This window comes from Octodon degus, unplaced genomic scaffold, assembly GCF_000260255.1.
Source record: "Octodon degus isolate 3935 unplaced genomic scaffold, OctDeg1.0 scaffold00008, whole genome shotgun sequence".
In the NCBI taxonomy this organism is placed as follows: Eukaryota; Metazoa; Chordata; class Mammalia; order Rodentia; family Octodontidae; genus Octodon; species Octodon degus.
Window position 1 is genome coordinate 4,573,822 of NW_004524584.1, and position 26,655 is coordinate 4,600,476.

Here is a 26,655-nt window from a genome sequence, read left to right on the forward strand (position 1 = left end):
TACAGGATCTAAAGGGTCTCATTGCATAGATTGGACTCATAGTGATTCTCCTGTTTTCAGCCTCCCAAGTACTTGGATTAGAGGCACATGCCACCATGCCCAGTCTTAATCACAGTCTCAGTGTGCCCCATGGGCAGGGCCAGCACAGCACACTGGGGATCTAACCCCAGCTGCTGCATAATGCCTAAGTAGGCGCTTTAGTCTGCTAAGCTATCCTGCTGGCCCTTAATTAATGTAATTTCTTTGAGACCCTATAAAGGTAAAATACTTCCATTGTGCTAGCAGGTAAGTAGCCTGCTGTCTGTTACCCTTTACCTGGGCTGATTTGCCTCTGAAAATACCCTTCTTTGCTTCTTAATTAACCTATTCTGGCTATGGGATGGCCTGCTGTACTTCTTTTATGTAATATGCTTTCACTTTGAGATTAGTCAGTATGATTTTCACCTTACAAGAGGCAGCTTCCCATTCTAGCCAAGGGCAGTGGAAGAGGGAGTCAAGGCTGATCTAAGGTTTTTGGATTTTTTAGTTTAAGTGCATGATTCTGTAGAAGGAGATTAGTAATTTGGAAAAATACACAATCATACTCTTTGATTTAATTAATTTCTTGTTTTGAAGGATAGGGAAATAGGGCACTATGACAAAATAAGCTCAGTTTCTGGAATGCCATCACCAACTGACATATCAAATCTAAGAAAATATATTAGAAGCAGTAGTGAAATCTAAAGTAAAAATTTTGAAAGTCAGCAAGTATTTTTAAAAATGAATGCTAGCAACCTTTGTACTGCTTATAATAAAGGAGACATCACGTTTGGTCAGTACAGTAAAAACATTTTACTGTTCCTTCAGGGTAAGGATTGAGGAGGTAGAGAATATTCCTCAAGTGCAGATAATTCAATGATAGCTGTTCTGATTAAAAACTAAATCTAATTGAAAGGCATACTGTCCTACAGTGTGATGTATGGTTTCTTTAGAAGTAGTATTGAGTTTTTAGTTCACAAAATTTTATGTATGTTCTAAGCAAAAGTAGATGGAATTTTATAGTGCCCTATTTATTCTCTGTACCTATTACCATGTTTTATCAATTCAGGCTAATGTTGTTTTATCGTATACCTACCATTTTGTATTCGTGTGAAGCACATCCTTGATCAGACCAGTAAAAGATAACTTTAACATCAAAAGTACCAACAGTAATTCTTTACTATCTTGAAATATGTCCTAGTAATGCTTTTCAAAGAGATGTTTTGTAACAGACTGCAATGGATTATTCTCTTGCTTAATGCATAGCCAGTGAACACCACCAGAAGATAAAAGAAGGGGGAATGATTACCCTCAGTGAGTAAGAAGAGCTATTACCTCCAAACCAATTTTATTTTCAAGGACAAGAAGTACAGGGATGTGCATATTGTGGTGACCAAAAGTGCTGAAAGCTATCAGCACGCAAATTTGTCTTTTGACACTGTGCTGCCCAGCACATACTGAGCAGTCAAGAGCCACTGCACTGATATTTTTGAGAAACAGGAAATAAAAATAAATAACTAATCTCCTTCAGATGGGTCAGTGATTCATCTTTCCCTGAAAAGGTAAAGCATACAGTTAACCTTTTTAAGTCTGAGGAGCCTTTTGTGAGACCTAAACAAAATTCCGTAACAGTTTGCAACCTTAGTGTACAACTTTAAATGCAGTAAAGATATTCCGGGAAGATCAGTGGAAACCAGGAACATTTCTGAGATATAAAGGTCTGCTGTCCCATATGCTTTTGTGCACATGCTACTCCTTACAAAAACCCAGTTCTCTCATCCCAGCTGTGCCGTTTCTCTCTGGAAAAGTTGCTCACTGCTCCTTCTTGACAATGTACTCTGATCTAAATAAACTTTTTTTTTTTTTTTTTTGGTGGAACTGGGGGTTGAACTCAGACCCCTGTGCTTGCCAGGCAAGCGCTTATTCCACTGAGCCATCTCCCCAGCCCCCCTAAATAAACTCTTGACATTCTGTGTTTCTTTACTGTTGGTAAATTCTTTTATTGCCATTGCAGACCTTCTATATAATACCTGGTATGTCTCATATTCATCTAGGAAAGCACTTTAGAATTGGGCACACTCCTGGCGTGCTCAGTTTAAGGAGTTTGTTTCCCAGCAAGCTAAGTTTAAGGTCCTATATTAAGAAGATAGTTTGACGTACATATTTCTGGGCATATTCTTTTCAGAGTCACTGAACAAGTTCATGAGGTTAAGGTCATAGACACAATCACTTTTCAGTATGCTCAATTTAGAGCACTAATGATGAGACACACAAGTTTCTGGGCACTCCCAGTTCTATTATAACAAATTAAGGTTACTCCGGGTGCCTAAAAGAATGAGAGTGTTTAATGTTTTTGGTGATTTTGGTTGGTTCTTAAGGTTTTCTAGAAAGTTTTAGCTTTTGAAAGGACACTTTGAAGATATGTTAATGTACAAGTTTGACCTACAAGTACTTGCCTCACTTAACTGCAAAAAAATTTTAGTGGGGAGTTGGGTCCAGGTTTAAAAAAAAAACAAACCTAAAAGAAGTTGGAAGTGAATATATGTTGCTCATCTAGTAAAGAAAACAGCGTGTGCTTGACTAAGGATAGTTACAGTCTTTATGTTTTAAGTGATGGGGGAGACATTTAATGGTTTGTAAGCTAAAAGAGTTAGTAAAGAATGGAACAATGATTTGCAAAAATAGACAACAAGGAGGAGGACTTGGACTTTTACATGGCAGGCCATACAAAATAACCAGGAATAAAAAGTGTTGGTTAGGAAGTAGTTTAGGTAATCATTCATGTAGGAATAAATACTAGGCTGCATCAAATCAAGGAGCAGATACAATTCATCATATAGGCATGAAAGAGCTGTGAATGTTTGATAAGTGGATCAGATCAGTTAAAGTGTATAATGGTGAGGGGATGGCATTGATAACATTGAAAGATAACAGATAACGTCTGTTTGAGTAGGTTTTATTGAGTTCAAAAGGCCCAAGAACCTTGAGACTTGGATCAAATTTTGCATATGCAATGACAAATGGAGTCTATTCATGGAGGTGGTAAAAGTATTCACTAAGGCCAAAACAGGGAGATTATTAGACACACGCTGAGCAGATGCCATGGGATAATCCCAGAGAAGACTGCATTTGAGTGAAGCCTGGATTTTAAGGACTTCTTGGTTGATTAGATAACATTGTTGCAGTGGGTCATGAAATCATGTCCCAGTCTTACATCCCCTTGCAAACACCTATTACTTTAAAGATGAAATGGGAATGGACCATACAGTAAGATATTACCTGTGCTAGTATGTTATGGCAAAAATCTGACTGAGGTGCAAATATCTTCACTGAGTATGAGGAACAGTGGTTTGTTGGTGGTCAGGAAATCAACGTATTACACTGATGAAAAAGATTAGAGGATAGTATACATGTGGAGCGGGAGAGAGATAACTGGGAAAAATATGGATAAGTACGAGAATTCAAGTGTGAGATAATATTTCTCTTTACTTTTCAACTATGATCTATATAGCTGGGCTGTTTCTGTACACATTTGTTCAATTTACCTTTACCTTTGCAGCTCAAAAAGCTCCAAGTGTTCTTGTATAAATACCAATTAAGATAAGTCTTATAAATAAGTGCTGTGACTAGCATAGATGGTAAATAGTATAGGATACTTTAAGAAATCAATCACTTCAGTGAACATAGCATTTGAAATGTTACAAGACTTAGAAATAAGGAAGAGAGGGGAGGGTGATGAAATAGAGGAGGAAAGTGATATGAGCAAAAGCATTTAAGGTGACGATAGTGAAACCATACTAACTATACCAGGGGTGATCAAAGTATATGGTGAATATTTAAAGGGAATTTATTGTGGTAAAAGACACAATGTAGTTAATTCTCCTCAAAATTGTCCCTCTCAATTTAAACACATAACTCATTGTCCTTCCCACTTTTTGAAGCAGTTGTGTATGTCCTTCTACATGAATGTCTTTATGAGGCATGATTAAAAACATACTCTGAATGCTGTCACTGAGTACCATCCAGTAGAAAGGTCACACTGTAGACTGCCTACTGTTTATTTAGTAAGAGCATGAGAAAGGAACACTGCATGTTTGTAAGAACCTGATTATATAACAAACTGTGTGAAATAAAATCATTGTGTTATGCTATACATTAAGCTGGATCAATGGTTATATCCTAGATTTTTTGATTTCTTAATATATTGGTTTTGTAATTTTACTAAGTCCTGAATTTCCTTTCCCTTTCCTTTTTCTTTTCTATTCCATTCCCTTCCCTTTTCCTTTCCCTTCCCTTCCCTTCCCTTCCCTTTTCCTTCTTTCTTTTGTGAAGGTAGTGATTTTTGGCATTGGGATAGACTAGAGAGATAAAGAGGAGACAGTGAGACCCTGTACACCATGTCCAAAAAAAAAGAAGAAAGAAAGAAGAGAAACCTGATTAAAGATGTCTGTGGAGTGCCTTTAATCAAAGTGATTGCTCTAGACAGCTGGTGGGCATGGTGCTCCTCTGGGCAGTGATGAAGTGATAATTTGGAGACTTGTTTTTCCTTTTTTTTAAAAAAAAATATTTATTTATTTGGTATCTTTATTTATATGCTATGCAGCTCAGACTCATAATGATCCTCCTGTCTCAGCCTCCCTAGCACTGGGATTACAGGTATGTGCCGCTATGCCTGGTTTTGGTGGCTGGCATGCCTGGGGTTCAGCGGCCGGTGTGCATGCAATATTGGAGATCAAACCCAGGTACTGGCACTTGCCAGGCAGGTGCTTAGAACGCTGAGCTATCTTCCCAGTCCTGGAGACTTTCATAGGAACATGGCACTCAACTTTCTGTTCTGCTTCCAATTTTATAATTCATGGGTTTCAGTCTTCCATTGGGGGAATATTACACTTTCAAACTTCCTGTAGTTTCCCCCCCAAATTTTCTTCTAATTATGGAGCATAGTATTTAACAGTAAGCATGCCAGCTGTATAATAATCACCAGTTTAACCATGTACTAATAATGTTCTGCTTCATTGTTTCATTCTTTAAGAACTCAGGATTTTTATCAGTAAACATAGCTTGCATGGAGTATTTAAATTATGCAAAGTTGAAATAAAATAAACTTGAATCCAACTTCGATATGAAGAGAAAACAGTTCTTTAAGAATCACATAATCGGAATAGGTTTGGTGCTGCATACCTGTGACATTAGTTACTTGGAGGCTGAGGCTGGAAAGTAAAGTTTGAGGCCAGACTGAGACAATTTGGCAAGACGTTGCCCCAAAAGAAAATTAAAATAAAATAAAAGGTAGAGATGTAGCTCAATGCTTGAGTGCTTGTCTAGCTACAAAGCATTGGATTCAATCTCCAGTATCTATAATACTGAGGGGTTTGGTTTACATACTTTTCTGCACTTTTGGTATATGGCTGAATCATTTAAGCAAACAAATACTTTATGTCCATTGTTAGTAATAGTCATTATGCTTTAATATCCTACTTTGGCTATAAGAAATACTGTGTTTCTTGTAAGGCTTAGTTCTAATGTTACCTTCTTAGAAAGTAAAAGACCACACCCCTTTTTAACTTTTTAATCTTTTAAAAAAAATCATCATGTCATCACTGAAGAACCTCTCATTTTAAAAATTTTATTTTAATGAGAAAAAATCTCAAAACATTTATATATTACATGTTATCTTTAAATTAGTTACTCAGAGTAGAAGATAGAGGCATTTCATTGTCCAAACAATATTAGCACAAACCTTTCTTTTCAGTGAACTAAGAGAAATTAGTAATATAACTATCTTGACTATTGTGTGTGTGTGTGTGTGTGTGTGTATCTATATATATATTTTTTTTCTTTTTCCCTTTCTTAGTTTTTCCTCCCTCTATCGCATTTTCTCTTCCCATTTAACAATATCTATTGTGCACTTTGAGGTTTTTTTGTTTGCAGGGTCTTACTCTGCAGCTTGGACTCCTAGTGATTCTCCTGATTTCTGCCTCCCTACTTAGTTCTGGGATTACGGACGTTCACCACTATGCCCAGACTCCATTGCTGGCCTAGCGCACCCAGGGATGGGGCATGCAGTGCCAGGGATTGAACCTTGGCCCCTGTGCTTACCTAAGCAAGTGCTTAGTCCGCTGAACTATGCCACCAGCCCTTATTGTACATTTTGAATTTTACTCTTTCAGCTTCTTACAGTAGGAAGAGAATATGGGGTTTACACATTGAATCTGATTTATTTCATTTATGAGTATGGTCTCAGGCTGCATTCATTTACCTATAGAGTCTCCAGTTTATCCTCTGTGGCTGAGTAGTACTCCATGGTATTGAAAAGACCACATCTTCTATTCCTTGGTTGACAAGACCACCCTTTTAAAGCATGTTTATTTTCTTACAGCACTTCAAATAATCTGAAATTGCTGTTTAATTCTATGAGCTAGAGGTAGCTTCTTAAAGGATTTCACTATTTACAGTTCTGTTTTTAGCACTTTTTAGAAACTTTCCCAGTGTCTGTGAGTACACACACACACACACACACACACACCTTAATATATATTACTCAGTAAACATTTCAGAAAAATGTTGAACTTATAACTTCTAGGTACTTTTTTATAGAATAGGGGTGTTGTAGTCAGATTTATGTCTCCTAAGAAGTTATGTTGAAGTTTTAATCCCTATACTTATGGCCATGACTCCTATACCTATGACTATGGGTGGTCTGTCTCAGTGGAAATAGGATGTGTGTAGATGCGGTAAGTTAATATGAGGTCAGACTCAATTAGTATGAATCCTGAGCCAGTATGACTGGTGTCCTTATAAAGAAAACAGGAGTAACTAAAATAGTCCTTCACTTGTCTCAGAGGTTACGTTCTAGACACCCCGCGATAAGTGAGAATCAGTGAAGTGGCAATGTTAGATTTATTTTAGTATTTATTTATACTTTGAGGCTTTACATACCCTTCTGAAATTCTTATAAACCTTTTCCATACTTTTAATAACACTTCTGATGTTCTTAACCATTTTCTAAACTTGTAAACCTATGTAATTTTAACAACATATATATATACTGTATGGTACTGCAAAATCCTACAATTACAGTGAAAAATCCATAATAAATAATTTAGATTAATATATTTTGAAAACACATAAAAAAATGAGTCTGCAAAAGTCTGAAATAGCAAGGGACTACTGTAAAGACAGACACATAAAGAAGATGGCAGACTAAAGTGAAGATAAGGTCAGAGAGCAGTAGTTAACACTGTTGCTTGCAAACAAGGGAACACATGGGACTACCAGAAGCAGGAAGAGTTCAGGGGTCCAACCTGTCCTAGAGACTTCAGATGGAGCATGGGTCTATTAACACTTTGATTTGGTTTTCTAGCCTTCAGAACCGTGTAATAACAAATTTCTGTTCTTTGAAGCCACCCAGTTTGTGGTACTTTATGATGGCAAACCATAGGAAGCTAATAGAAGGAAGCATCTTGGAGATGTAAAATATGTATAGCATGTAATAGTGATGGTGAGCCTTTTAAAGTTTTCAATGATACAACCTGCTGTGATACACTTGCTGTGGATTTGCTACTGGCATAAGATGTAAAATAACTTATTCCCATTGTTATAGCTGCTGCCTCTGGCATTCATTATTTGGTCAATTTCTTGATGAGGTTGAACATTGTGTGTTTTCAGGTCTATATCAATATTACTGGTTTTATCAGATGCTTTCTTTTTTTGTTTTTCCAGTGAGGACTTAACTGGAAATTTTACTTGCTGCTCAGAAAATATCCATGATACCTTATGGAATAAGTAGATAGTTATATTTAAGTACAATTTGATTATGATGAATAAGAATAGTCATAGTTTTGACTTGGGCAAGATAGAAATTATATTGGGTAGGAGTGTATATGGGGGGAAGAGTTTAAATAGCACTAATGCTTAGGTTTTGGAAATGAATTATTAAATGTTTTGAATTGGGGAAAATTCAAAAACATTTGAATAAATGTTTGAACGCCATTTGATAAAATAGTTCATCTGTGTTTTCTTTTATGGTGTTGGATCTTTTATTGAGTTGTGTTTTACTGTATAGTGTGGGAGTTAGTTTGGATTCTTTCCTTTTCTCATGATAAAATGTAAGTCTTTAATAAAGTTACAAAGATAAAAATACTACAGTTCCCTTCATCTTTCTTCACCTATATTCCCAAATGCCAGTATCTCTTGTAACCACAGTATAGTTTTCAAACTCTGAAAATTAATATGCACACCTTCCTCAAATTTCAGTTGTTCTAGTAGTATCTTATTTTCCAGTGTATAATCCTACACTGCATTTAGTTGTCATGTCTCTCTTCTGATCTAGGACAATTCTTCAGCCTAAGCCTTCATAAACTTGGTATATTTGAAGAATGCTGACCAGTCATGTTTCTGGGATTTTTTAGTTTGATTTTATCTGATTACATTTGTAACTAAATTCAGGTCAAGCTCTTTTGGCAAGAATACCACAGAAGTGAAGTTGCATGCCCCCCCTCCCCTTAGAGTGAAATTTATTTATTGGGGGAAAGAAAGGTTCAGTTCTGAGAGAGGGACAGAAGGGGATACGCCTTATTTTTAGTAGTGTTAATTGTCATCACTTGGCTAAAGTGAAGTCATTTGGCAGTAACATCACTGTAATTTTACTGATTTCCCCTTTAAATTGATTATTTTGTAGGGAAATAGTTTGCTCTTTGTAAGATTTTTACTCTTTCCCAATTTTAGTATTCATTAATGGTTCTTGTCTGAAAAATTATTGTGTTGACTATTCAGTGATGACTTTTTATCTATCATTCTTTCTACATTTGTTCTGCTGTGAAATAGCTTTCTCTTCTCTGTGTATTCATTCATTCATTCATTCATTCATTCATTCATTTTTGTCTCTATGGACTGAATTTCCTGTTCTGTTATAATCCAGTGTTTTTCTAAGTATAGCTACATTTAAGAGGAAAATGATTTCAGATTTTTAGATAAAATGTTACTTGAACATAGAATAGTAATTTAGAGAAGCAAAACTACTCACTGTGGATTTAAAGAAACAACACAAAATCAGATACTTTTTAACTGTTCTATAACCAGTTTGTATTCATTAAAGAACGTCTAAAGTCCAAAATGTTGAAATGCTTTTATTCAGTTTCAGTCCTCTGCCCTCATCTTGGAGGTTGAACCGAAGGCCTTCACAGTCATCTATATCTTTAGCGCTTTTTTATTTTCTAAGATGGATTCTTGCTTGATCAGTCAATAAGTTGTGTAGGTTGGGCTTGAACTTGGGATCTTCTGCTTTAGACTGAGATTACAGATGTGCCCCACCACACCCAGATAGACTTATTTTTAAAGTGAGCTAATTTAGCAGCCAAACAGGCAATTTCATCTTCAGCCTAATTCTCTTCCCTCTGTAAGGCAGAATTACCACAGGTTTTAGAAATTAGAATGCAGGCATCTTTGTTGGGTGTGGGTGGTCTGTCTGCAATGAATAGCCACTGCAGTATGGTAGAAAAGAGTCCAGGCTTTGGAATAAGGCAGATCTTAATGTTGGCTCTATTGTCAAAGTTCATTTGGTGATAGAATTTGTTAACACATTTCTTTCAGATCATGGTCCAAAAGAATTTGATCTTACACAGCTTCATCAAACTTCATCGGACTATTTTTTTCTTAGTGAATTTTAAGTTCCTTAAGAGCAGTCACCATAATGTAAGCATTTTTTGGATACTATTATTCTGTAACTTAGTAGGTTTTAAATACCAGTGGGATTATGTGAGATGGAAGCCAAGAAAGAATGACTTTGGCTTTAAAACAGTTTTTTTTTTAAGTCTTTTTTGTTTATTTGGTATAGGTCTTGCTGTGCAGCTTTGTAGTTGTCCTCCAGTCTTAGCCTCCCCAGCACTCGGATTACAGGTGTGCGCCCTCCACACCCAGTTTTGATAGGGCTCTAGGGCCAGCATGGCATGCAGTACCAGGGATCGAACTTGAGTCCTTGCACTTGCCAGATAGGCGTTTAAACCTCTGAGCTATCTCTCTGGTCTGATTTTGGCTTTTAATGAATGCTTTTTTCTTTCTTTTACCCTGTGAGAGTAAGCATGTAGAAAAATATTTTGAATGCTTCCTGGAGATTATAGGTTCATTCCTATCAGAGAATGCAAATGTACAAGCTGCATTGAGAACGGTTTATTATGCTGTTCTTATTTGAAAAGAATAATTAGTATATTATAGGACCAGTTTTGCAAATAATGTACAAACCAAGTTAATTAAAAGTGAAGGTAGTGTTGTGTGGAAAGGGAATTGATTAAGCTTTTTAAGCTTGCACTATAAATTAAAGGACAGAAATCTAGTCAGCAATTTTTATTTATTGGTGGTTAAATTTTCACCATGAGTTTTTGTTAAATTTTGTTTGTTTTTTTTTTAAAGGCTGTGGTAAGGTGGTTGTAATTGTGTACTTTAGAAATAACTTCTATATGAGAAATCATGAGCTATACAGATACATTTTGGTAATTTTTTTTTTTTTTTCTTTTAAAGAATAAGTTTTTTAGCTGGAAGTGGTGAATGAAAAGAGAAGATAATTCTGTCAAGGTTCATGCAATCTCCTGAAGAGCTAGAAATACTAATACATCATCAAAACTATGGCAAATTTTTATGAAGCTAAAATTACTCTAAAAATGAAGTGCATTGTTAATGAACAACATGTTAAGAATAAGGAACTGAATGAAGTTTGTGACACTGCTGTTTACAAAATAAAAGAGAAGTATACATATATAAAAATATATGAGTTAATAAGTGGTACAGAATGGTATGTATAAGTTTGAGACCTAATGCAGCTTACATTTGAAGGCTTGAGCTTTCTATTTTGGTTCATATGCAGTGAGTTACAGGAGGTGAAACGGTATGTAGAAGTGATAAAGAGCTGCTTCCATAGAGAAGTAACTAGAGTTTTGAACTTTTTACAAGAGAAAGAAGCAGTGAGAGTTGAGATGGTAATAGAGTATTAAGTCTTTTTTTTTTTTTTAAATGTATTTAGTACAGGGTCTCACTACACACATTGGACTTGGTAGTGATTCTCCTGTTTTCAGCCTCCTAAGCACTGGGATGACAGGTGCCCATCACACACCCAGTCTCAATTTCCTCTCAGCTTGCCCTGGGGGTGGGTCCGGCAGAGCATGCTGGAGATCGAGCCTGGTCCCTGCATCTGCCTAAGCAGGCAAAGTGCCTTTAAGATTTTTTTGTTCATCTGTTTTCATGGTTGCGTTGCTCATTTCTTTTTAGTGGTAAATCATGTTTTGTTATCTGGATATGTTAAATATATTTATCTTTCATATAGGATAGATCTTGCTTGCTGCAGTTTTGATAGTAAGGAATAAATGTACAAACATCTGTGCGTAGGGTGTTTTGTTTTGCTTGTTTTTTTGTGATGGGGGGGGCAAACTTAGGACCTTGGTCCTTGCACTTGCCAGGCAGGTGCTTATGCTGCTGAGCTATCTCTCTAGCCCTATATGCAGGTTTTTGTGTGAACATAAGTTTTCAACTTTTAAGCAAATACTTAAGAGAGTAAGTGCTGTGTTGTTTGGTAAAAGAATGTTTATTTTGTAAGAAACTGTTCAACTGTCTTCCACAGTGGTTATATCATTTTGCATTTTCATCAGCAGTGAGTGAGAATTCTAGTTGCTGCCTATTTGGTGGTGGTAGTATTTTTAGTTTTTGGATTCTAATGAAGTGCATGGTATTAATTCATTTTAATTTGCAATTTCCTAGTTATATAGCATGTAACACCTTTAATTATTTTTATTTGCCATCTGTGTATCATTGTTTAGGTTTCTGTTAATGGTCTTTTGGTCATTGTAAAATCATTTGGCCATTTGTTTTCTTACTCTTGAGGCATAAAAGAACTTTGTACATGTTGGATAGTGATCCTTTTTCAGGTATGCTGCCTGTAAATATTTTCTCTGGTATTAAAGATAGCACCTTTTAAAGAACAGAATTACTCAATTTTAGTTAAGCACAGTTTATTATGTACTTTATTACTTTTGCTTTCTAAAAGTTATGACCATATCTAATACTCAAGGTCACTTAGGCTTCTGATGTCTGCTTCAACAGTTGTATAATTTTACATTTTACACTTAGGGCTTTAATTATTTTATGTTAATTTTTTGGGAAGGTTATAAGATAATGTTTTCCATGTAGTTGTCTTGTTGCTTCAGCATCATTTCTTGAAATGTTCTCCCCACCGCCATTGTATTTCTTTTGTTCCTTTATCAAAGATTAAGTGACTCTTAAAACTATTTCTTTACCTACACTATTTCTGATATCAAATATGTGAATTTTCCATTCTAAACAATCCTGTCATTCTCTGTATGTACCAGTTGAGTGTTCTACAGTTTAATTCCTTTCACTACCTGGAGTTAACACAGATCCCACAGCTTAAGAACTTGGTTCATCAAGGCTACTACCCCTTTTCTCAGATGTAGATCACAAATAGTATATTTCCATGTTATGCACACTTTTATCTGACATGCCTCTGAATTCAGAGAACTCATAAATTCCTCTTAAGTTTTGTTAATTTTCTGTAATGGCTTATAATTAAGAGAAGCGTTGCACTAACACTTGCTGGTTTATTGTATAGGACATTATAAAGGGGCTGCGGTTTGTATGTTTGTGTCTATCCCTGAAGGTTTATGTATTAGAATCTTGTTCCTGTGTTTCAGTGTTGAGGTGGAACACAGTGGGAGGTTTCTAAAGGTGGTGCCCTCAAAAGGGATAAACTAGTTCTCATCTGAACCCTAGTTATTCTTCTGAGAGAGAGAGTTATAAAAATAAGACTGCCTTTTCCCCATGTTCCAGCTTGTTTTACCATGTGATTGATTTCTCCTCAGGTGTTTCCACTACTGTGATATCATCTGCCATTAGTGCTTTAACCAGAGTTGAGCTGATATCAGCACAATGCTCTTTAACCTCCTGATCTGGAAGGCTCTGGAATAAACCTGTTTTCTTTATAAATTCCCAAGGTGCAGGTGGTTTATTGTAGTAACAGTTAATGGATAGAGGCTGGGGATGTAGCTCAGTGGTAAAACATGACATAAAGGGAAAAAAAGAGTAAGGATGTAATGAACCTGAAGATAAATGCAGAAGTATATAGGGAAAGGTATGTAAAGGTCCTGAGTGAGGAATTTGTCTCCATAGGCCTATGATGTGTTTCCCTATTGGTACCTGCATTTGTTTACCAGTCCAGAATCTCTCTTGAGTCCTACTGTGTAGTTTTTATGGAGACTTCATTAAATAGACATTTTGATCAAGTCATTGAGCTCTATATTCAGCTGTTCTTCCCTTCCTGAATGTGGAGGTAGAAACATAAGTTTCAACTCTAATCAGCTGGTTGCTTCTTCTTACAGCTTGTCCCATCCTAAAACTAACTGGGCTTTCAGTCACTAGGCATCTCAGTAACATACAAAAAAAGATGCTTCAGTCTCTCTAGTGACCTCAAGATCTTAAAAATTCTTCTGTCCAGATTTTTGGGATGAAGACCTAATATATACAATATTTATTATATGTCACAAGATAAATTTATAATATTACAGTATCAAAACAATACTTGTGTGGGATACTGTTTCTATACTGTTCTGTTAATGTACTTGTTTGCTTTGCATAGTCTCATGGTTACTGTAGGTTTTACACGTGAGTTTTAAAGTTGGATTGCTTCGGTCCTCCCTATTCATCTCCTTCAGTATTATTATGTTTGCTTTTCTCAGTCTTTTGCTCTTCTCTATAAGCTTTACAGTCATTTTGTGTTAGCCACAAAATAAACTGCTTGGAATTGTGTTGAAACTATAATAAAATTGGGAAGAACTTCCCACAAGGCCTTGTTTGGGTTTCCTTGCACGGGGATGAGGATATAGCTCAGTGGTAAAGTGCTTATCTACTCTGGTTTTGATCCCCAAAAAGAGGGGGGAAAGAAAAAAAATGGAAAAATAAGGACCATTCAGTATTTCTGTTTTCAAAACATGGAGTAATTTTCCATTTACTTGTTCACAAATTTCTTTTAAGTTTTACTGTTTTCCTTGTAGAAATTTTGTAAATATTTTGATCTATACACAATTATTTTTTGAATGCTAATATAAATGGTCTTGTGTTTTTAATTTCATATTCATTGAAATTCATGGCTCATTGCTGGTATATAGGAAAATAATTGACTTACATATTAGTTTTTTAGTTCACAGTCTTGCTATAATCACTTAGGTCTAGGAGTTGTTTTGATTTGTTGGCTCAATTTCAAATTTTTGTGTAGACAGTCATGTCTATAAATAGAAACTCTTGTTTTTTCTATCCCAAGTTGTGTGCTTTTTATTGAATGGGTTAGGTATTCTCTCTTTGTCTAGTGTTTGGATGACTTTGAGAAATTGATGTTAATTCTTTTAAACTTGTGTTTGGTGTATAATTCATCAGTGACATCATCTGGCCCATGACTTTTATGGGGAAAGTTTTGCTAATTGATTAAATGTCTTTATTTGTGATTGGTCTGTGCTTTTGTGTATTTCTGCTCATTGTATGCATATGTTATTTATTGGCATAGTTGTTTACCACATTCTTTTATTTCTGTAAGATCAGTAGTGATAGTCTCAGTTTGTTTCTTATTTTCAGTAATTTGCTTTTTTTTTTTTTTTTAAATAATCACCGTTACGATTTGTCAGTATGTTGATCTTTTTTTTTTTTTTTTGGTACTGGGAATCAAACTCAGGACCTTACGCTTGCCAGGCAGGTGATTGAGCCACTGAGTTATACCCTGGCCCTTATTGATCCTTTGAATAACCATTGTCTCAGTTACTCTTCTCTTGTTGCTGGAGCAAATACCCGACACCCAAAATGAAGGAAAGATTTATTTAGCTCACAGTTACTGGAGGTTTTAGTGTGTACTCAGCTGGCTCCAAGGCAGAGTGGCACATGGCAGAGGGCAGCAGTTCATGGTGGGGGAAAACAGCAAAACAAGAGCAAATGGGGGAGTAGTGGCAACAATAGCTGCAGAGAGCAAGTCTGTCTCCCTTATGTTGCATTCAGGCTGTCTCCCCAGGCAGGGTTTAGCACACACAACCACAATCCCAGTAGCACTCACCATCATCCCAGCAGCACTCACACCCATTGTTTCAGCACTGGATCAGGAATTAATAGCAGACTCTGGAAATCTGCCGCATAACTGTATGAGGCTTTGGAGGGACAACTAGATACAAACCACAGCAACCAACTTTTGGTTTTATTGATTATATTTTTGAAAGTCTGCTTTTATGCTAAGTTTTTTTATTTCTGCTGTTTGCCTATTGGTTTAATTTTTTTTTTCTTATTAAGGTATATAGTCAGGCATTTGAGATTTTCTTTTTAAAAATATGGATAGTTAGAGCTATATTTTCTTGTGAGAACTGCTTTTTCTGTACTTTGTAAGTTTTGATTTTTTTCTTTTTTGATTCATTGATAGTTAAAAAGTGTTGTTTTATTTCTATTTGTGATTTTTTTCCAGTTTTTCTTCAGTTTTTAATTTCTAGCTTTATTTCATCATCGTTGAAGAAGATACTTTGGGCCTGGTAGATACCTCAGTGGATTAAGTACCTACCTGGCAAGCACAGGGACCTGGGTTTGATCCCTGGCACTACATACTGCACCAGCCCTGCCCCAAGCTCGTGGAGCCATCACTGACCCTGGGCATGGTTGCACATGCCTGTAGTCCCAAAACTGGGGAAGCTGAAATGGGAGGATCACTATGAGTCTGACCTGCATAGTGAGACACTGTATTAAAATACATAAAATGAAAAAGACTTAATGATTTTATTCTCTTTAAAGTTTATTGATAATTGTTTTTTGGCTTAAAATATCTTCTGGAGAATGTTCTGTGTATAAATGAAAAGAATATGCATTCTGTGGTTGAAAGGTATTTAATGTCTTTTGGTGTAGCTAATTTACTTTCTAAAATCCTCTATTTTATGTTCTATGTAAAGTACATGTTTTATGTTTTATTTAAGGTCACACATTAAAATTAACAACTATACTGTTTTCCCCCATCTGGTTTTTACTTTATGTAGTTTCACTTACTCATGGTCAACTAAGGTCTGAATATACTATATTAAATAGAAAATTCCAGAAATAACTAATAATTTTAAATTGCATGCTACTCAGAATAGCATGATAGAAATAGCTCATTATCCTGCTTGGGACATGAATTGTCCATTTGTCCCATGGCTGCACTGTATGTAATATCTGTCCACTAGCCATTTAAATGGCTATTTCTATTCTGAGATTGCTAGTCATAATGTCTCAGTGCTTGTAAACAAGTTGCCCTTATTTTATTTAGAATAGCCCCAAAGTACAAGAGCAGTGATATGAGCAATTTGGATATGTCAAAGAGAAATCATAAATTGCTTCTTTTAAGTGCAACAGTAGGGGGTTTCAGTAAGGAAAAAAATTACATGCTGGGAATGCTAAGATCTGATGTATGAGGTTTTATATGTTCCATATATCTAGAGTCTTAGATTATATCACCTGTGGATGAGGGATGGACTAATGCATTATGGTAGCACTGTCTACTCCTTTATCTCAGTTTTGTCTTTAATTTTTTTTTTTTTTCCCCTATATTTAAGGGCAAGGTCTACAGAGTGTTCAGGGTCTCACTACATAGATTGGATTCATAGTCATTGTCCTGTTTGCAGCCTCCCAAATGCTGGGATTACAGGCAAGCTCCATGAAGCCCAATCTCAGTCACCCTCTCAGCATGCCCTGTGGGCAGGGGCAGCAGGGCAAACCCTGGGATCCAACCCTCGCTTCTGGGATCCAACCCCTGCTGCTGCACTCTGCCTAAGCAGGCACTTTTAGTCTGCTGAGCTGTCAGGCAGGAGCTAGTTTTGTCTTTAATTCTATAATATTTTATATAGTTTGAGACATTGCTGTTAGTGAATATGTTTTTGAATTTTTATTTCTAATGAATTATCTTTTTTGCCCCCAAAATCTTTTATTTTATTTTTCTGTATTTCTTTTTTGCTTTAAAATCTGTTGTCTGATACTGGGAAAGGCACCCCAGCTCTCTTTATTGTTCACATAGAATATCCTTTTGCATCTTCATGCTTTTAACCTAGTAGAATCCAAAACAAGTCTCTTACAGATAGCATATAATTGAATCACTTTTTAAAAAGTCATTTTGAAGCTGGATATGGTGTTAATTCTAGTGCTGTGGGATACTGAGGCAGAAGACTCCAAAGGCCCTGTCTCAAAGTTAAAAAAAAAAAAAAATGCTGTAGTGAGAAAGTCTTGTGTTCCCTGGTTATCACATTAGTACCCTGACAGATTTCATTAATTAAAAAAACTAAAGCCAAAAGGAGGAAAGGTGTCCTGGTTCTTAGCCAAGAAATTACTTCAGTAGTCACTTAGAGATGTACCTAAATCTTTACTGACTACTTTTACAGACCTCAGCCATCATCTATATGTGTGAACCTATGCATTTTTCAGGCTTCTCTGGATTCATGTAGCTCAATGCATGCAATTCATACCTTTGATTTCACAGTATACATGGTAGTCCCTGAAAGCTCTAATTTCCTAGCATATCTTCCTAGTTGTGTTCTATTTACTGTATTATTATTATTATTATTATTATTATTATTATTATCTCCTGCTCATGTCATAGGGTATCTCTTGCTTTGTGAAGCTGTAGCATATTAAAGTTCTTTTAACAACCCCAGTCTGGGAATTTTTTTTAAAAAATGCACAACTACCATTTTTGAGAACAGTGTTTGTGCTGCCTTTTGTTGTATCAGAAAATTGCACTCTGAGTTTCATCTGCTGTCTTCACTGAAACTGTTGAGTTAGGAAATCAGGGATGGTGTGTAGGGAAGCAAAATGGCATTTTGATTTACCAATTAATGTTTTACTTTGGTAGGCACTCCTCTCATTGTGACAGTTTCTGTTAGATTTAGGATTTCTGTACCAGTTGATTTTTGTTGGGTTTTTCCAACTTTAGAATTACTTCATTGTAGGAGCTGATTCTAGGAGCTTCCAACTTGGACATTTTCCATGTTGTTCATGTTCCATTTTTCTAAGATTGTTATCACTTGTTATATAATTTTGGATTGACTTATTTTCTCACAGCATACTTTTAAATTTTCCAGTATTTTAAAGATGTGGCAGTACTGTCTTACAGTTTACATAGTTATCAACAAGAAATCTAATTCAAGCTTTTTTATCCATTATTTCTTAACATATTCTTCTGCCTTATACTTTTCTTCCTGTCTGGAATTCCAGTTATACCTTTGATTTTGTAATATGGTCTATTTTAGATACTCAGTTTTGTCTTTCTGTGTTCCTTTTTTAAAAAAATTTTAAGCTTTATTTTTTAAAGCAGCCCCCCCCCCCCAAATTTGAGGAGAAAATGGCAGAGTTTTGTTACTAAATTCATCATCTTATCTGTACGAATACCTAACCCTCTTCCATTATAAATACGTTTCACTGGAGTGGTATGTTTCTTTCAATTGATGAGTCCACATCTGCTTGTCATTACCACCCAAAATCTACAGGGCTATAGTTCATTCTTGATGTTGTGTATCTTACCGTTTTGATGAACATATGATACAAATCCATTCTTATCATTTATAAGTGTTACTTCTCTAAAAATGCCTTGTGCTCTGCCTGTTTTCTTTCCCATCCTGGGCTCTTGGCAATCACTGATCTCTATGATTTTCGTAGGTCTACCTTTGGATACCATATAGTTGGAATGATAAAATTTGGAATATTTTCAGATTAGCTTCTTTCACTTACTAATATGCTTTTAAAAGTTCCTCCATGTCATTTCATGGCTTCACAGCCCATTTCCTTTGAACATCAAATAATATTCTGTTGTCTGGCTATGCCACAATTTATCCATTCATTTAATGAAGGGTATCTTGGCTGCTTTTAAGTTTGGGGAGTTAAAATTAAAATAAGCATCCTTGTAGGTTTCTTTATGGATATGTTCTCAATTTACTTGGGTAAATACTAACTACTACAATTACTAGTAGTGTCAATTGTAGTTATGTATTCTGGTGTATTTTAAAATAATTTTCTGTCTTTAATTAACAGGATCGCCTTTAAGGTTGTTTGAAAAGTTTTGAGTTGTACAGAACTCCGCTGTTTTCCTGTGTTGTGGAACAACATCTCCAACAATGATTACTTCAGAGTTACCAGTGTTGCAGTAAGTATTGAAAATTTTTAAAATAAAAAGTATATATTTATCACAGTGATCTCTTTGATTTGATATAGCTATATTCTCTGATATTGGGATGATGTATTTGAAATCAAAGTATTAATGTATATAATTGCCATATCCAGCCACACTTGTGCTATTTGAATTTCATCCAGTTTTGAGATGAATTTAAAAAGGTGTTGTTCTGCTATTCAGGGTTTAGCAAATTATCACCTGAAAGCTACATCTGGCCTGCTCTGTTTTTGTAAATAATGTGTTATTGGATCAGTGCTATAATTTTTTCTTCATGTAGTGATAATGGCTACTTTGTGCTACAAATTGTGATAGTGACTGAATTTGTTTAGAAAGCAAATACGCATTTTAGCCATTTAGAAGGAAAAAAAAAATTGTTCACCTCCATTCTACATCTTTTGTTTCTGTAATGTCCCTGCTCTTTTACCTTGTTCATTAAGATTTTTTTTTTTCTCTGAGATTGAGATTGGTGGGCCATTATGGTTACTAGAAGTTTAGGAGACTACCATTTGATATTTTTGGTAGCATATCATTAGTTTTGCTGGATTTGTAGTACAGATTTAGGAGTGGAACTTATTTTGGAGTTTTCTGAAAAATGTCACAATAATAGTAGATATTGTATCATTTATATCTTTTACCAAGATGCAAATTAGAAATCTACATACTTTTAATCCTACATGATAGTAATGATTTAGCTATAATGAAAGTGATTAATAATAGTTTAAACAATTGTTATTTTGTTACTGCCATACTTTCCTAAGAGATAGGATTTGACTATTCTCCTGGGCCTTTTTCTTCCATACAAAGCATTCCAAATTTCTTAATCTGCTTTAAAAGCTATCAATATTGTTCTCTCTTCTTTCTTTCCAATATTGGTAGTAGATTTGAAGTCTTTTCTACCTAATTTACCTTACTTCCCTGTCCTAAGTAGAACATAATGAGTTTAGAGTCTACAAATAATTCCCTCCATCTCCCTTCCTTCCCTCCCACTCTTCCTCCCCTTTCCTTTTTCTCCTCCCTTCCCTTTTCTTTCCTTCTGTACTTAGGCACTTTTGCCTTAACCATCCAACTCACTGTTTATGTCTTATCATGGCTCTAGCAAAACTTCTCTAAACCTTCAGAGTTGGGGTAGATATCTTTTTGTGGTCCTGCATTTCGTATTTACTTCTCTCACTGGCATAATGTTTCCCTTCTGTTGCTCTGATCCACTTCCTAAACTATACAAGTTTGTGTTACTTTTGTGTTATCTACTCCTAGAAAGCTTTTATTAGCATTAGTGTGATAAAATAAGGAACAGAGGTTGGTGTTTAAATTGTATTTGCTTTTAAAAAATGTTTTAGTACCTTGTTTGGATTTTATATATACTAGGTAGTAGTGATCTGGGATTTGGGTAAATGGGCTCTGGTTTATATTTCTTACCTTGAAATGATACATTGGTCAAGTTGAGAACTTAAATGGTTTTATGAAGACATTATTTTGGGGGGGAATTTTGTTGATATGTTGGCACACATTGATCTTTCTTAATCCATCTCTTGTGTTATGTGTTACAGCATAGCTTTCCATGACTATGATAAAACGTGAGACAATAATTTACAAGGAGAACAGATTTATTTTGTCTTACAATTCCAGAGGCTCTAAGTTACTTATCATTTGGCTCTACTACTTGGGACCTTCAGTAAAGTAGCATATTATGGTATGGGGATCCATAGAGCAACCTGCTCACACCTCATCACATGTATTTTTGATCCTATAGAACAATGATGATTCGATCCTACCTGATAATGAAGAAGAAGGAGAGAGAGCCAGCCAGCCAGGCAGGCAGGCAGGCAGGCAGGCAGGCAGGCAGGCAGGCAGGCAGACAGACAAGAATCTAACATTTCCTTCAAAGCCCAGCCTTTAGCAACCTAACTTCCAAGAAAGCCTTATCTCTTAAAGATTTTGCCTCTTCTCATCTGGTACCTGGCTGTTGACCAAGCCTGTAACACATGCTATTTTAGGGGACACTTATCCAAACCATGCTATTCTGACCCTGGCCTCTAAGGACTTCTCTTTCTGTTTCACAATACAAAATGCATTTAGTCTTTTTCAAAGGTCTTCAAGTATACCATACCAGCATTACTCAGTAGTCCAAATTCATTCTCATTTGAGACTCAAGGCAGACTCAGCTGACTGTTTAAAAAACAAAAAACAAGTTTTCATGTTTCAAAGATACAGTGGCACAGAAGAGGCATTCCTATTCTCAAAGGCAGGAGTAGGAAAATAATAAGGTTGAATTGGATCAAAGCTAAACCAAAACTCAGCAGGGAAAACATTTAATATGTTCACAACAGGACATAATTAATGTGTTTTGCTGCCAGGCAGCTCTGAACCACTGATAATTCAAGCCATCAGAATTAAGTTGTATAGCTTTGTATCTGGGAGCCCACATGCAAGTTGGCATGATGTGAGCTCCAAAGAGCTCAGGGAGCACTGTCTATGGCCTTACTGGCTGTAGCCCACATGTCTACTCTTTCTCACTGATTCTGTTTGCTTCCTGTGACTTTCCTGGGCAGGTGTTTCTATCTTTCTAGTGTCTGCATTGTGATAGTGTGGCTCACTATCACAGCTTCATACATTGCCCAACTATAACTCCTCCACATATTGCATGGGCTTCTAGGCCTTCCTTTTAAGTATTGATGGAAGTTTTCATCACCTCATAACTGTGTACCTATAAATCAGAATCATGTGGATGACACCAAGGTATTGCATCAGTATAAAGTGTATCATGAGACCCTGGACTCAGTGCCCTCTGAGTGCCTCCATGACTGAATAGGAGGAAAGGAATCTCATAGAAACAATTCATGGGTGGCCTTGTATGAGCAGGTCACTTAGGGTTCTTTTCAAATGAAGTCTTCGAAAGGAGTTTACATCTGTGTGCCTACAGTGAATAGGTCTTATTGATTCTTGAGATGCCTTTGAGGTATTTTTACTGTTGTTCCAGTGCAAAGCACTTGGTTTCTTTTTAATGGCATTAGCAGCTGGAACCATACCTCCTTGTCAGCATCTTTGAGGTACTCCTTTTTATCCACATTGTGAAAATTTAAAATCTTACCAATCAGCTTTTTTATATCCAATTATTACTATATATCTGATTGAAAGCAGCAAGCAGTATTGCTGCTACAGTGCCTTGCTACTTTGACATTTCCCCTGCCAAATAACCTACTCTATTTATTACCTTTAAACACAGCCTCTCATAAGTCTCAGATAATGCACTAAAGGACAAATTGTTGTCATGGTGTAACAGTGGTGTCCTGTAGTCCAGTTTCCCAATAGAATCTGCATTTTCATCTCATACCTCATAAGCATAATGTTTTCTGTTGATATTTCTTTCAGCATTTTGTTCTTACAAATCTTCACAAAAATTGCCTCCTAAGCTCCACTTACAACACTCTAAGCTATCTCCGTCCTGTTTCATGAAACTTCCAAATTCCTTCTTGAATTCAATTACAAAGGTCTCTGAATCACATTGTTAGGAATAGTCAAAAGAAAGAACTTCTTGATACCAATTTGTATATATACAGATTTCTCTCTCTTTCTCTCTCTCTCTCTTTCTTTCTTTCTTTCTTTTTTTACTATAAAGATAGTTTATAAAGCAGATAACTTCTGTTTGACTCTTAGAACAGACATAAGTATCATCAAGTTTTGTTACAGGTGTTCATTTCCAAATGGTGTGTGGTACATGACATTACTGTTGTATTTAATTTTAAAATTTAATTTCCAAAGATGTTACTCAATAGAACTGCTTAAAATGATAAGATACTATTTTGAGTCAGATAGTTCCCCTAATCCTTTTATTTTCTTTTCCATAATTTTATTGAGAGATAAATAGCAATGAGACAGTTTCAAATCAAATTGGTAGGACAGATGCTGTGAAAACATGTTTTGGGCTTATAATTTTGAGGCTTCATTTCATGGTTTGTTGGCTTTGATCTTTTTTGGGTCAATAGTAAGACAGCATTGTGGAGACAGTGAGTCAGGGAAGAAGCTGCTCACCTTTTGGTGTCTGGGAAGCTGAGAGAGGCAGGAGAAGGCCAGGGTCCAAATATCCCATGTAAGGGTAGCCCTCCCAAGTGCCTCCTCCTAGGCTCTATATCTCATAAGTGCTGCTAAGCCTTTGTGGGACACTTATCCATATTACAGCACCTGTCTTCATTGTAGAGAAAGCAAAACTCAATTTTTCTTATCTTTAAAATGAAGATAATACATTAGAAACTGATCTCTATAGTTGCCTTTAAAACAAAAGCAAAATATTCTGAACTAGACATTTTAAATGATCAGTTCAATTAGGATTTTTAAAATGCAGATATGAGAAAAGCCATTGTAGAGATTGACATTATTTCTCGGCTGATTTACTTAATTGCTAATGGATTTTTTTAACCTTAGTGCTTTTGCTAGAAGAAGTGTCAAAATAGTGTCACGTACTGCATGTTTGTTGTCCATAAGGGTGCTAGATTCAAAGTAGTTATAACATGTAGAACAGCTCATTCTTAGTTTCCATAAAGCTTACAAAGGTAGATGTTAGGGAAGTAATCACAAATGCAGAACAAGCAACTGCCTGGGAAGTGCAAGGTCCAAAGTTTGATCCCCCGGCAACTCCCCCACCCTCCAAAAAAATGTGGGGAGGGGAAGGATATAGCTCAGTGGCACATGTGCCTGCCTGGCAAACACAAGGGTCCTGAGTTTAATTGCTGGTACTAAAATAAATACATACGTACATACCAAAAAAGGTAGCCACAAATGCATAGTTTTAAGTTTCCATTGGTGCTATGAAAGAAAAGTTAGGCATATTCTTAAAATTTTAATGCATGCTTTTATTTAATATGCTTTTATGAGAATGGGCTAGTGGATTTGAGAGGTATGAAGTGGGAGATGAATACAGGAAATGAAGGTGGGAGCACAGTATTATTCCAGAGTGAGGAAATGGCATGTACACAGTCCTTGAGATAGGAGGAAGCATGTTATATTGAAGCCCTGAAGTACTCTTTTTTTTTTTTTATCTCCAGTGTTTTTTTGTTTTTGTTTTTTTTTTTCCTTTCCCTTTTGGTGGTGCGATAGAGTAACATGAGAAGGTTTCTAGATAGAGTGGAGCAGTATTGTAATTTGGACCTGCTAAGTTATATGTTGTCTGTCTTCTCTGAGTTTCAACAAGAGAGGAGAAAATATAAGTGGAAAATAACTTTTAGTGCATTATAATGATTATGTTGGAAGGGCCAACAAAAATTAAGAGGAGACTTGTAGTGTATTAACTAGTGGTGATAAATTGAACTAAATTGGTTTGAAATGAGATGACAAAATTTTTAGTTTCACAAAGGAAGAAAACTTATTTGTATAAGATCTGATCTGATTGTTGGTTTGTTTCTTTCAGCCAGAGTCTCACTCTAATTTTAGTTGGCTTCGAACTTATTATGTAGACCAGGTTAGTTTCAAACTTACCTTCCTTCATCACCTTCCTGAATATTGGGATTATCTGCATGCAGCCCCATGCCTGGCCTAATCTGATTTTATGTTCTTTTAATTTATGTTATGTAGTCTTATAAAGGTAAATGATAGCGATTTACGCAGTTGTAGAAGAACAGATTGGTCAGATTGAATTTGTGTCCTGTGACTCATAATTAGTTGTCTTTGATTTTTCATTTTTGTGAAGTATGATAAAATTTATCTACAAGGAAAGCTGTTTCGGTTCTTTGTAATATTATACAACTAGAGATGTCCCAACTACTCATTGATAGAGAAATAATAAATGAACTCTGTTCATGCTGTGGAATCCCATGCATTAAAATGGAAAATTTCCATTTGCTCAAAACCTTGAAAATTGTAGTATGTTGACTGAGGTGGTACACACCTGTAATTTCAGGCACTTGGGAGGCTGAGGCAAGAGGGTCACTGTGAGTTAGAGGCTAACGTGAACTACAGTGAGACCCTGTCTCTTTAAAAAATAAAGTATTTTTTTAAAGTTACTCAGTATACAGTATGTATAGAAGTCTCAAATTTATGGCATTACCAGTTAAAACTGTTAATGGCATTCCACAGATTGGGAGTCAGAGTTAGAGGTGAAATGTAACTTTTCCTTGTGTTATCTTTTCATTTCTTAAAACAGAAAATACTTATGACAAGGCCCACAGGATAGCTCAGCAGACCAAAGCACCTGCTTAGGCAGGCTTAGGCAAGCACAGGGATCACAGTTTGATCCCCAGCACAACATGCTGCGCCAGCCCCACCCCAAGTGCAGGCTGAGCCAGCCAGAGTCCAGGTGTAGTGGTGCATGCCTACCAGTGCTGGGGAGGCTGAAAGCAAGGAGGATCACAAGTCCAAGCTGCATAGTGAGACTCTGAAACAGCCAAATATACATTAAACAAAACAAAACAAAATAACTTATTATATATTCTAATAAATGAACTAATAGGAGTATACTAGGTATTCATTGACAACAATTCTTGCCTTTTAGGCTGTTTACAGTGGGAGAATTATTAAAGATAACCATACGTGAGTGGTTTTTTTTTGCCAATAAATTATATGGTTTGAGAATATCATTAGTTTCAGTCATGGGTCACTTTTTATATGCTGTAAGTCGTTTGCTCCTGAGGTTGCTTAGAGATTTCTATAAATATCAAAAGCAGTAGTAGATTTTGTCTCCTTATTAAGATACATAAAAGCATAATTTGCATTCTCTTAGTCTACCACTTTAATAGAAATTCACATTAACGTTGAAATGCACTGAACTTTTCCACTTGATGTGCAACTCTGAACAAATTTAATATGTCATTCCCTCATCTGTAAAATAAGGACAATATATTTCTTACAGGTTTATATATGTTTCTATAAACTGACACACAGTACATGTTAAACATGATTTATTTGGACTGTCGTGATGTATAGAAACAATATGATTTACTTTTCTTCTCAAGAGACAAGAGTGACTTGATCAAGGATGGACAAACTACTGCAAAGGTCTCAGATGCTTATTTTTATAAATTTGTTATTGGAACATAGCCACACCTATGATTGCACAAAGGCAAAGTGTTAACAATTTCCAAAGTGGAAATTGCCTTTGTGTAATCATACGGAAGTGGAGAAGTAGCTGTAAGACATTAAGATTTAGTTGGACATTGTGGCTTATGAACTCGGAGTTACAGGCCGGCCTGGACTCCAAAATGAGTGCAAGGCCAACCTGAGCTACATAATGAAACCTTGTCTCAAAAAGTCTTCCCCTGGGGCTGGAGAGATGGCTCAGTGGTCTAAAGCACCTACTTGAAACAAGCTTGGCAAAGCACAAGGACCACGGTTCAATCCTCCAGCACCACATGCCAGCCAGCCCCGCCCCCTGGTGGGCTGAGCTGGCCACACACACACACACAATAAATAAATGTAATAAATAAAAATAAATAAATATT

The 26,655-nt window shown here is 36.0% G+C and overlaps 1 protein-coding gene across 2 annotated transcripts in view; it reads left to right on the top strand.

The window, feature by feature from the left end:
• Nucleotides 1–26,655, top strand: part of Stag1 (stromal antigen 1) — a 462,283-nt gene that overhangs the window by 91,516 nt on the left and 344,112 nt on the right. For both annotated transcript variants that reach the window (XM_004624996.2, XM_023705036.1), the window contains exon 2: nt 19,090–19,201. In XM_004624996.2, the coding sequence (XP_004625053.1) occupies nt 19,173–19,201 (29 nt within the window). In that variant the 5' untranslated portion in view covers nt 19,090–19,172. The remainder of the gene's footprint in view (nt 1–19,089; nt 19,202–26,655) is intronic.